This window comes from Triplophysa dalaica, chromosome 14 (genome assembly GCF_015846415.1).
Source record: "Triplophysa dalaica isolate WHDGS20190420 chromosome 14, ASM1584641v1, whole genome shotgun sequence".
NCBI classification, from domain to species: Eukaryota; Metazoa; Chordata; class Actinopteri; order Cypriniformes; family Nemacheilidae; genus Triplophysa; species Triplophysa dalaica.
Window position 1 is genome coordinate 6,201,727 of NC_079555.1, and position 12,168 is coordinate 6,213,894.

The following is a 12,168-nucleotide window of genomic DNA, read 5'->3' on the forward strand; positions in this document are numbered from 1 at the left end:
ACCCACAAAAGCAACTGTATATTAATAATAGTGTTACATCTTAGCTACCTTGTAAAATATATTTTACATTATACAAATTTTAACAAATATTATATAAAGAAAATACAGTTATATTATAAATTATTTTAATATTTATTGATTAGCCGTAGCTCAAGAAAATCTATTTAATTGCAAATACTTTGATTTATTTTTACATCCGACTAGTTTCAACACCAACAAGCTCAACTTGGAACATTTATCCCTAATACCTAAATACGCAAAGCTTTTGGGAGTAGACACCAAAGGTTGACGTTCTGCTATGGCATATTTAAAAACAAAACTGTTACATATTTGATGTAATTTTAAAAATGTAATCTATTTTCTGAATTATGTAAGGATAGAACGAGGCAATGGCTAATCGAAAATATTATGAACTAGAGCTAAAACTAGCATGTGCAAAATGGTAGAATAGTTAAAAGCGGCTCAATGTTTTGGCAAATATAGTTTGCGATCAACAGGGTAACTAAATAGCTTCTGTGAACCACTAGATGTCACTCCAGTCTTTATAAACAGAAAGGGTAATAAACGGAAACACCACGTAACAAAGTATTCTTGTCTCATGGGCCCATGACAGCACACTTCTAAAGTCATTCAAAAGTGTTTTTTATGCTTAAAAGCAATTATTCTACTGTAAATATGTAAGTATTACATTGTCCTATTAAATATAAATTCATTAAAATAATTTATATCATTGCATAAAAATACAACTTGGTAAATTGCTGCAGAGCCATTGAAGTGCAGTTTTTTACCCCACTGAGTAACATTGTAAATTAATTATCTTGATATTTTACCAGTATAATGTAAGAAAATGTTGGATAAGCTGTTCTGTGAACAGTTAATATTAGTAGCAGTTAATAACAGTTAGTAAGGAGAAAGTGCATCGTCTGCCATACCTTAAGTGTTAAGTTTAGACAAAAATTGCAATTGTTTAAACAACAGTGTAGAGTTTCCTCCTGCAAACTAACACCTGAACATAGATGATTTTACCTATGAGTGAGTACCTGGCACATTTTGTTGTAAAGAAATCCATATGTTATTAATCAAATTTTTCATTACCAGTATGTTGTAGGAAGATAAAATGTTAAATTATGATTTCTGTTATTTATTTATTAGATATGAGAGTTGTGTTCGGCAGGTCATGACATTTTATCCAAACTTCTGAAATACATCAAGCATCACTGAAACAGAGCCTGAGAGTCTAACACCATGCAGACTAGCAATGCATTTTTTAGACCTTAATGTCTGAATTTTTAAAGCGCACTGCATTTTTGATTTGCACGCAACAGAGCATCAAAGTAAAGCTCCTTTATTCTTACCATAAGTTTATACAATTTCTCACAGAAGAAACAAAATGAATGTGTTGTAAGAGTTTTCAACATAGGGTACCGTGCCATGAAAGTTTAAACCCTGATGTCAGTGTTTGGTTGTTGACTTTGATACATTTGACTTATGAACTCCTGGAACTGTACTCAGGATAGAGGTCGGACTGGGACTAGAAGATACAGAGTCTGGTTACACCTTCTCATATCAAACAACCGTAGGGCAGCGATCCTTGACTTTGCCATCAATCTTTAATGAACTCAGGCAGTCATTGCTTTTGGCCTCCTCTCGTTGTGCACAACCAAATCAGAAGGGGTTAGAGAAGAGGAGAGTATTCAGGATCTTCTCTCACTGTCTGTGTGGGAACCAACTGGATGGCTGTAGGTTTTTCTACATCTTATCCGCATAACTTAACAATGCCGGTACACTAAACTGGAGACGCCACGGCCTGTTCCTCATTCTCTCATCTCCTGTCTGGAAGTTTCATGCCTGTGCTGGGTGAAGGATCATATCCAGAAACCATCAAACCCATTCTCATCACCTTCATCAAGTCCCTCCTCTTCCTCCTGTGCCTTTCTCCCATTCTCCGGCTCAGCAACTCTCCTCCTCCCCTCCAGCGTACCTGACCCAGCCCCGTCAAACCATCGAAGTCCTGCGAAGGAGAGGATGTGCATCAGCGACTAGTGGATACCCTGTTCTTTTTTTCTGCGAGACAGACCACTGTTTGAAGAGCGGAAGATCTGGACAAGGAAAGATGCCGCTGGGGGGGTTTGCGGGTCTGAAGGAGAAGGTGCTTAAACCAGGGAAGGAGGAGTTGAAGAACAATGTTGGTGACTCTATGGGGAACCTACAGAAGTAAGTATGAACACCTTTGTATTGGAGTCTTACCAGTTAAAGGAAGAAGAGAATGTAACATGCGCTTGTGTTACATACACTGTGTACTGACTGTCTCAGGAGAATATTGTGCAATATTATTCTCCATCTCTCCATCCATCCAAAGAAATATATTGAACATGTAAAATAATACAGTATATTATCCTATAGAAGGAACAAAAATGTTAAGTTTTGTGATAAAAAACACTTGTAGCATCATATAAGAATGTAACATTTTATGTTCTCGTGTCATGAATAAATTCACGACAATTACCCCCGCAGTTTATTCTGCACCATTCAGAAAAGGTATAATGATTCATGGAAATTTGAGGTGCTCTGATATTAAAAATATATTTCATATCAAGTACAGACAGCTTAATATGTGAGATACAGTAAATAATTTCCTGTGTCTGTGTGATATTGCTAGGAAATCTATTAAGGGTAGTGTGATACTCTTACAAAACTACAAATAATATTGAGGATTGACAAGATAGAACCGTCACATTATAAGAGAGAGAGAGAGAGTGAAGGAGAGAGCATAAAACAGAATGTATGGGCACACGCTTAATAATTTAACTACTCATTTAATATTTATTTTCTTTCCGACTCAAAATTTGATAAATTTCTTAGAGAGTTTAAACTGAACATAACTTCATTTAGATTGTACACACTGTAGGCTTATTAAATGCACCCTTTTCATTTATAAACATTCAAAAAACAAAAGTATTACAAGTAACATTTCTAAATGCTGCATATTTTATGACATTACAATATTATTTAATTATTATTTATTATATATAATTATTTATATTAAAAATTAAAATAATTCATTCTCTTTGTAATGACAACCAAAAAAATTAAGGTACAATCAGTTCTGTAACAAATCAACATAAGAGCCACTGTTTTTTCAGGCTTTATTCTCGATCTTGACAGGTTTTTAAAGTTTAATTTAGAAAAAACGTATTTTCCTCATATAGCCTAGGGGTTTTGTAGCTTTACCTAACTGTAAGAATTTTACATTTCAATTCCCATGGTCTCAAAGGAAGAAGGGGAGTTCAAAATGGTAAAGAATTATTTTGTGGATGTTATTGCGGTTGACTGAAAAGTGAAAAATGTGAATACAAAACATACAGTTTCAGACATTTTTCTTTGATCATTTTTGATGTAACTTGAGTATTTTTTCCTTTAATGCAAATACCAAAACTCTGTAAGAACATTTGTTGAGGTCTTCACATTGAAATTCTTACATTTTACTTTAAAAACATGCCAACTACAGAAAAAAAATATTACAATCTTTAGAAAATATATTGTAAATTAAAAATAAGATTATAAACAAAGTTTTTATTAACTCAATAAATGTATGCATTGTTTTGCATTGCAATAAAATCATGTGAAATCATGCTGAGAGTCTACCGGACCAGAACATCACCTCATGTACAATAACAAAGCTTCCAGTTCATCTTCTTTGCAAATATTGGGGGCAGGCACTCCTGCGTCTCTTGAACCTCTGTTCAGAATTCTCCAGTATACAGCTTTTAGTGAGAACCCTCCTCTGTGTGCGGAAGAACTCAGGTGTACGTTTTAAAATAGACAGATGAAAGTAATTCCTGTGAGGTGGAGGATGAGAGGATAGATGGAGGTTTGGTAATGGAACAGGTGCATGTGGAGGAAAGGAGAGTAAGGGAGTATCAAACGCAGTGTGACCTTTTCAATGCAACTTTCTGGCAACCAATTTGTCAGTCAACGAAAAGAGCTTCAGTCTGTCCTCCTAGTACGTAAGATAGTAGATAGATGGATAGATAGCGGTCTCATTTTTTGAATACATTTATTTTCTACACACACATACATATATATATATGTATATATTATTGAATTTAGAATATCTTTTTTGTGTAGGAAAATTGATGGGACTAATGTGTCTGAGGAGGATAATTTCGAGCTGACAGAAGATGGTCGGCCAGTGGCAGCGCCTAAACACAGTCCACCCCTGTTGGATTGTGGCTGCTTTGGACTTCCAAAACGTTACATTATCGCCATGCTCAGTGGATTTGGCTTCTGCATCTCATTTGGCATCCGCTGCAACCTGGGTGTGGCCATCGTAGAAATGGTCAACAATAACACTGTCTACATCAACGGGACTGCCGTGATGCAGGTGAAACCAGGGACCTATCAAATAAAATGTGCAACATGTCATTCCTCTACCATTAGCATCCAAATTATTTTGCATTCACCTTAAATGAATACTTGGTCCTGAAAAAGGTATTTTTTAAAAGCTGTGTTTATCACCTCAGTGATTGCAGATCATAATTAAGAACACTATTTCACTTATCATGCCATAAACTGACTTCAGCAAGATAAAACAAATGAACAAACTTATCTTACTTTTTTATTTCATCAATAAAATTTTAGTTAGCTAGCTCCCACAATTTCCTGTAATTTCCGTCATAAGAGATGATTTTAGAAAGGGGGGAAGACACACACATGCACATTCACACCAAAGTCATTTTATTATAACTTGTTTATCTAACAAGCATTTCTTGCTTGCAATGTTGGTAGATTTAAAAAATATATATATTTTAAAGCTAATGAGATCTTCTCTATTGTTTAGCCAGCTCAGTTCAATTGGGATCCAGAGACAGTGGGTTTAATACACGGCTCATTCTTCTGGGGCTACATTGTCACTCAAATCCCCGGAGGTTTCATCTCCAATAAACTAGCTGCTAACAGGTGAGTCTCATTTGTTGGAGAGAACATATATGTACTAGTGTAAACCTCCCAAATTACATTCGGTTCACCAAAGTGTTAAAGGGCTTCTAGACCCTGGGGACACCGCGAGTGCAGTGGTCAGGTCTGTAAGGGTTAAATTCGTCTGTTGATTAAAGGGCCGATATCAGTCTTGTAATAAAAGCCTCACAGGAAAGGAGGACATGTGGCTGACGGAGTTAATAATGAAAGATCCAACAGCAGATATCACGCTGAAATACCAGCCACTGGAATATTACAAGTGTCACTTACACACTGTTTTGGAAAAAATAAACCAGGCAGATGGATGGATTAAACTGAGATAGAGGACAACTGAATGAACTAAAATGACTTTTCTGTTGTGTGATCGCCAGTGATGTAGTTCTACAAGAGCTTGAGGGTTCCTTATCAGGAAGAAATGATTGCATGAAAGCTTCCAACATTATTTCATTGCAGGTTTTATGCGTTTTGATATTGACTTGTGATATTGAAAGCTCTGTCAAATGTTTCCCGAATTCTTCATTTCTCAAGTTACTTTTCAGAAATGAATGACAAAGCTTCTCTCTAGGTGTCACTAACACACCATGTAATGTGATTTTTAGGGAGCAATGCTCATAGTCCTTGAATTCTTTCATCATTTACTTACCCTCTTGTCATTTCAAACCTGACTTTCAAATGAACGTATTTTGAAAAATGTTAACTGCCAACCATTCCCTGCATTGGTTTTAAATAGAAATGAATGGGGGCCAGTGGTTTTGGGTTACCAACTTTCTTCAAAATATCTTCTTTTGTGTTCTGCGGAAGAAAGAAAGTCATAAAGGTTTGAAAAGACAAGAGGGTGAGTAAATGATGACAGAATTTTCATTTTTGGGTGAAGTTTCAGTAAAGCATTGAAACAAGATGAAATGCTAATCTTTGTTATGGTTGCATTGATTTAATGTTTTTATCATAACTAAATTTCTCTAAATTGTTTCGCAGGGTCTTTGGGGCAGCAATTTTCTTGACATCAGTGCTAAACATGTTTATTCCATCAGCTGCCAGGGTCCATTACGGCTGTGTGCTGTTTGTGCGCATCTTACAAGGACTAGTGGAGGTGAGTCAACATCCATTTCCAAATGTGACACTGTTCATTCTGTCACAAAGCGTTTACTCATGCTTTCTTCGTTGTTATGTATGTTACAAAACACGATTTGTTACTAATTTACATTACTTTTGTTACATTTTAAGGTTAAGTTTTATGGTACATAAATTAATATTTATTGAACAGGGATCTAGGATATTTTTGTATAAAAATCACAGCAAAGACATTTTTCAAACGATTTTTAATGTTTATGTTTCTATACGTGGAGTACAAAAACATTCTGTTCAATTAAATTGTTTGGGAAATATAATTGTGTAGCTTTTATTTTGAAAAACTGCTGCTATCCGTTTCTTTATACATTTACTTTAATAGGTATCTGTTTTTTTCACAATATGGCAGCGATTTAAACAATGCCCTGAGTTTGTGTCAGACAGGGGAGTGCTTAGCAAACCGGTTTAAAAACAATACAATAATAATAACTACAAACCCATAAACTGTGTTATTTATTCAGTGGTCATACATTTTGTGACATAAAGCAGATGTCTTGTCCATCTTTGTAGTGATAAGAGGTGTAAAGTTAAATGTTAAATAATTGATATGTGAAACTCCAACAGGGTGTCACATATCCAGCTTGCCATGGTATGTGGAGCAAATGGGCTCCTCCGCTGGAGAGAAGCCGTCTGGCCACTACATCTTTCTGTGGTAAGTATGTCTGTGATAACTCAATAACGTTCTCTATATAGAGTAGCATGCTCACTGAAATGAAAACAGAAACCATCATATATATTCTCAAAGGTTTTATAGGAATTGTTTCTTATGCAAACTATAATGGTCTCAGTGGGTTCACTGGTTATGTGTTCTGTTCTATTGGTGTGATGTTATCTTGAAACCCACAGAACACAATACAATCCTCCTAAAATAAGACTCCAAACACAGTACAGAAAGTTACATACATTTCACATAAAATTGTATAATGGCTTTAATGGTAAAAAGCTGATGGTTTGTTGTGGTGTTTTTTTAAACACGACAATGGTGCCCACCCATTAAATTAGTAATAAGTATCGGAAGGATAATAAACTCGACTCATAGAAATCAGTCTTTCCCATTTAGCTGACCAGTAGCCTGAGGGGGGTTGAGAGAGTGGAAGTATGGTTTATCGCAACTCAAATGCATGAAAACAGCTGCGTTTCACAATACACTGGTGCCATGACAACGTCTGCTTCAACCCGTTCTTGACATGACCACTTAATGAAGAAAGTCTGCACACAGCTTCACCTTCAGATGGTCTAAGAGGTTTTCTCCTGTTGATACAAATGAAGTAGTGCCCTCTTCTCTGTTCAAAGCTCACTCGAGAATCCTTTCCCATGTCAAACAGGAAGATTAACAAGTGCATCCAGTAATAAAATATACATTAAGACACCTTTCCATTAAAATCCCATTTCCTGCAGCTGGCAGCCTGTCTCGGTGGTAACACATGATGCCAGGTTTGAGATCTGAAGTGGGTGCACATGTAACTGAGCAGAATGGTACAGAATATACGTTTTTTGAAGCTAGGATCAGGAATAGATTGAATCTTAGTTCCAAGATCTTCTCCGGTTCAGCTTTCACATATATTCTAGTAATGTTTCATTTTAGTCTTATATAAAACAGATAAATAAATAATAAACAAATTCCAAAATAAATCTTTGAAAAATAAGTCACCGAAGCTAAATATAAAAAATTGCAAAAGAAACAAAGAAAGGATGCACTGTCAAAACATGTTGAAAGGGCCTTGTGAAGGTTAAATTAGCATAGATAAAGAGAATATATTACAGGTTGATTAATCCCCCTCATTTAATTTAACTTTCTTAATTACTCCTGTGTGCGTGTGTGTTGGATGACAGGATCTTATGCAGGAGCTGTGATAGCCATGCCGCTGGCTGGAATATTAGTGCAGTATGTGGGCTGGCCCTCTGTCTTCTATATATATGGTGAGTCTTTAAATGCATTGTTTTTCCAGTTACACACCAGTTTACCTTCAGGTTTGATGACATTGTATCATACACAATCACATTGCATTAAAGGGATAGTTCTCCCAAAAATGAAAGTTCTGACGTCATTTACTCTGTCTCTTGCTATTTCCAACCTGTATGACTTTATTTCTTCCGCAGAACACGAAAGAAGATATTTTGAAGAAAGTTAGTCACTTAACAGCACCGGCGCCAATTCACTTCAATTGTATAGCCACAAAACCAATGCAAGTGAATGGGTGCTGGTTAACACCATTCTTCAAACTATCTTCTTTCGTGTTCTGTGGAAAAATTGAAAGTCATTCAGGTTAGAAATAACATTAGGGTGAGTAAATGATGACCAAAAAAAATATTTGGGTGAACTTTAAGAACACTTTAAAACAGCATGGGGTCAAATCCTTACACAATAAAGACGGGGGGGAAATGATGGAAAAGAAAATGTATTGCTTCTGTCAGGACAGTGCCATCAGACTGACACGCGTTTATGTGCTCATTTCCAGGTGTTTTTGGCATTATATGGTATACCTTCTGGCTCCTGCTCGCTTATAACAGCCCAGCTGCACATCCCACCATCAGTGAGGAAGAAAGAATGTACATAGAGGCCTCCATTGGGGAGGGAGCCAATCTAATGAGTGCTACTGAGGTATAACACTTCATTATTTTGTATTTTGATTTGCTGTAGCACATCAAGAAAAACCTGTCCTAAAAAACACAGTTCTTCTGAAAATGAATAATATTTATACATGTGTAGATGTAAAGTGCTTAATTTCAGCCATTTGGTTAGAGTGATAGTTCACCCAAAATTGAAAATTCTGTGATCATTTACTTACCCTCTTGTATTTTCAAACCTTAATGACTTTCTTTCTTTCCTCAGAACAAAAAAGAAGATATTTTGAAGACTGTTGTTAAGTGGCCCCCATTCACTTGCATTGGTTTTGCGTCCATACAATAGAAGTGAATGGGGGCCAGTAGTGTTCGGTTGCCAACTTTCTTCAAAATATAATCTTTAGTGTTCTGCAGAAGAAAGAAAATGTTTGAAATGTCAAAACGATGACCGAATTTACATTATTGGGAGAACTATGCCTTTAATTGTACAGCTTTTATAGTTTAGGTGATAGACCAAAAAAACTGCTCATCCTTCATAGACTTTTCTGTCATGATGCCCAAGCCAATGCTGCTGTTAGTTCTTTAAAATATATAAAATGGTATAAACAGATCTTCTCACACATTTATGCATTCTATATTTCTTAACAGAAATTCAAAACTCCTTGGCGTAAATTCTTCACATCTATGCCTGTCTATGCCATTATTGTGGCAAACTTCTGTCGTAGCTGGACCTTCTACCTCCTGCTCATTAGTCAGCCAGCTTATTTTGAAGAGGTCTTTGGCTTCCCCATCAGCAAGGTGGGTTTTATTAATATAATCTATAATAGAAAATAAATTAACATAGACTATATAAACTATATAAACTGTACAGTTCATTCTTGGCATAACTTGGGCTGTTTCAGGTGGGCATGCTGTCAGCTGTGCCCCACATGGTGATGACGATCATTGTGCCGATAGGAGGCCAGCTGGCTGATTACCTGAGGAGTCATAAAATCCTTTCTACCACAAATGTGCGCAAAATCATGAACTGTGGAGGTAATGCTAAGTTTACTGTTTTTTGGACATAAACTGTACAATTTTTACAGGCTTCCTAAGCATGTTCCCTGTCCTCTAATGGGTTGGACGAACAGATAGCTTTGCCCCAAACGTACACCAGCGGGCAGAAATTAAAGTATTTTAAGATAAAAACCTATTTAAAACCTTGTACTGTATGTTATAAAAGTTAATAAAAACAATTAAACGTTAGATTATCAGTAAGGTTGGGCCGATCATTATGTAATATGTAACTAATGGCCTCATTCACAGGTTTTGGCATGGAGGCTACACTGTTGCTGGTGGTGGGGTTCTCTCACACACGTGCTATGGCCATCTCATTTCTCATTCTGGCTGTGGGCTTCAGTGGATTTGCGATATCAGGTGACAAATGAGACAGGTGTCAGTCATCAAAGTGCGGCCATTGCCAACCTCGTCCTGATATTTTGTCCTCGCAGTTTAAGCTGTATTTTGTTCTAATTATTCCTCTCAAATTCTGCACAATAAACTCCAAACGTAAAAATCGATTTGCTCTAAAATATTTTGGATCCACTACTTACAAAATTTGGTTGCACAGTTACAGGAACAAATGTAGACCCTGTTTAATGCATACAACCTGTTCTGTAACAGGTTTCAATGTAAACCATCTGGACATAGCTCCACGATATGCCAGTATCCTCATGGGCATCTCCAATGGAGTGGGCACCCTGTCTGGAATGGTATGCCCCCTCATCGTTGGAGCGCTCACCAAACACAAGGTATTTGTCTAAACATCCCATGCATACAGTATTTAAGCTGCTTTGGATATTATTTTTTATCATTTGTAATTTTCAACAGACTCGTCTAGAGTGGCAGAATGTTTTTGTGATCGCGTCCATGGTGCATTACTCGGGTGTGATCTTCTACGCCATCTTCGCCTCCGGTGAGAAGCAGGACTGGGCTGATCCTGAGAGCACCAGCGATGATAAATGTGGCATCATTGGAGAAGACGAGCTGGCCGATGAGACAGAGCCCATCGGTGATAGTGCCCTGGCAATCAGAAAGAAGTCTTACGGTACCACAGACAATTCCACAGGCCGCAAGCAAGGCTGGAAGAAGAAGAGGGGGGTTACCATGCAAGATGATGAGGATCATGGGTCAAATCATTATGAAAACGGGGAGTATCAAAACTAGTTTCAATGACATTCTGTCAGTGAAAGCCCAGGACTGCTCTCACATCCAAAGAGTGATGTGATTATTTGACTCCAGAGGTCAGGCCACCCTGGGACCTCAACATTTCTTTTTAACATTTGACACAACAGCATATGTTTTGGATGGCGTCCTTTGATTTCACCCTACTAATGGAACAGTTACATGGGGATTGTCAATGTTTTGTGAGTTGTTTTAAAATGGAGATCTTTAGCCTGAAACAGGGTTGACAGATTTGCGTAACAAAACCAGCCCACCTGGCCCAGCCCAAATACCAAAACTATAAATGCCATTCCTAAAATACATATTTTACAGGCATTGTTATGCACAAGTTCTTCTTAAAAATCATTGCATAGTATCATAAACCCGGTGTATATTCCTATTTATCTCACCTTTCATATTAACTTAACAAAATGACAGCTGATTTACAAAATCCTTCCTTATTTAACCTTTAGCCACAGTTTAAAGTGGCCCAAATCCAGGGCAAAACCATGGACTTGGCAACCTTGACCTTAAACATTTTATGAATTATTTACCAAAGAAAGGAACATACAGTGGCTCCAAAATTTTTGGAAAATTTCAATCGTTTCTGCGAGCAACTGAAAATAAATTTAACTAGAACTTAACTTCCCTCTTTAGTCTTTTGTTGATCATTATGTGCTATTTCATCCAATATTTAAACTGAATTTGACAACTAGTTAATATAACGGGAAGTATCAAAATGATTCTTGCCTTACATTTGAACATGTTTTGTTTTAAACTATAATCTGATGTTTTTTGTAAAATATTTGCTTAAAACATGCTTGTTCTTTCAGTTTTTAAGTAAATGCCACCTGATTTGTCATTTTGTATTTATTATGACAAAATATTTTTAAGGGTGTCTTAAATACTTTTTGGGGCCACTGTAATTATCAACTGAGCAAGAATGGAAAAAATAAGTCCATTAAAAAGCTTTAAAACAAACAGGACATGCCAGGATTCATTCAAATTTAATTTGTTCCAAAGTCGGGTTATACTTTAAGAACTAAGGCTGACAGCAGAATATGCATGAGTTTGTTTTTATGTTCATGTAATACTATCATTGTTGTCGGCTATGCAAAGAAAAAGGTGTATATAGTGCTTTAACAGTATAGCAACTCTGAATCTTTTTTTTGAACACTCCATATGTCTGTGCAGTTGAAGAAGTTTCCCAGACCTGGCTTTAAATAACACAGAAAATCATGTTGATTATGGTGTGGTCTGCAATTTTTCTTTTAATATTTTTATTTAGACAAATGC

The 12,168-nt window shown here is 36.5% G+C and overlaps 1 protein-coding gene across 1 annotated transcript; it reads left to right on the forward strand.

Annotated features, from left to right (window-relative positions):
* Window positions 1-2,113: 2,113 nt before the first annotated feature.
* Window positions 2,114-11,010, forward strand: slc17a8 (solute carrier family 17 member 8). The gene is made up of 12 exons (XM_056766396.1): window positions 2,114-2,214; window positions 4,129-4,384; window positions 4,841-4,959; window positions 5,953-6,067; window positions 6,670-6,757; window positions 7,939-8,025; window positions 8,565-8,707; window positions 9,319-9,468; window positions 9,573-9,705; window positions 9,976-10,086; window positions 10,333-10,460; window positions 10,540-11,010. Exons 1-12 carry the CDS (start codon window positions 2,114-2,116, stop codon window positions 10,873-10,875), a joined length of 1,767 nt encoding a protein of 588 aa, XP_056622374.1. The 3' UTR covers window positions 10,876-11,010.
* Window positions 11,011-12,168: the final 1,158 nt, after the last annotated feature.

Bases quoted from the DNA above. Each gene is read 5' to 3' on its own strand.
- slc17a8 (XM_056766396.1), top strand. From the start codon at position 2,114: ATGCCGCTGGGGGGGTTTGCGGGTCTGAAGGAGAAGGTGCTTAAACCA. The intron at 4,385-4,840 runs GTGAAACCAGGG...TCTATTGTTTAG, and splicing joins ACGGGACTGCCGTGATGCAG to CCAGCTCAGTTCAATTGGGA. The intron at 8,026-8,564 runs GTGAGTCTTTAA...GCTCATTTCCAG, and splicing joins CTCTGTCTTCTATATATATG to GTGTTTTTGGCATTATATGG.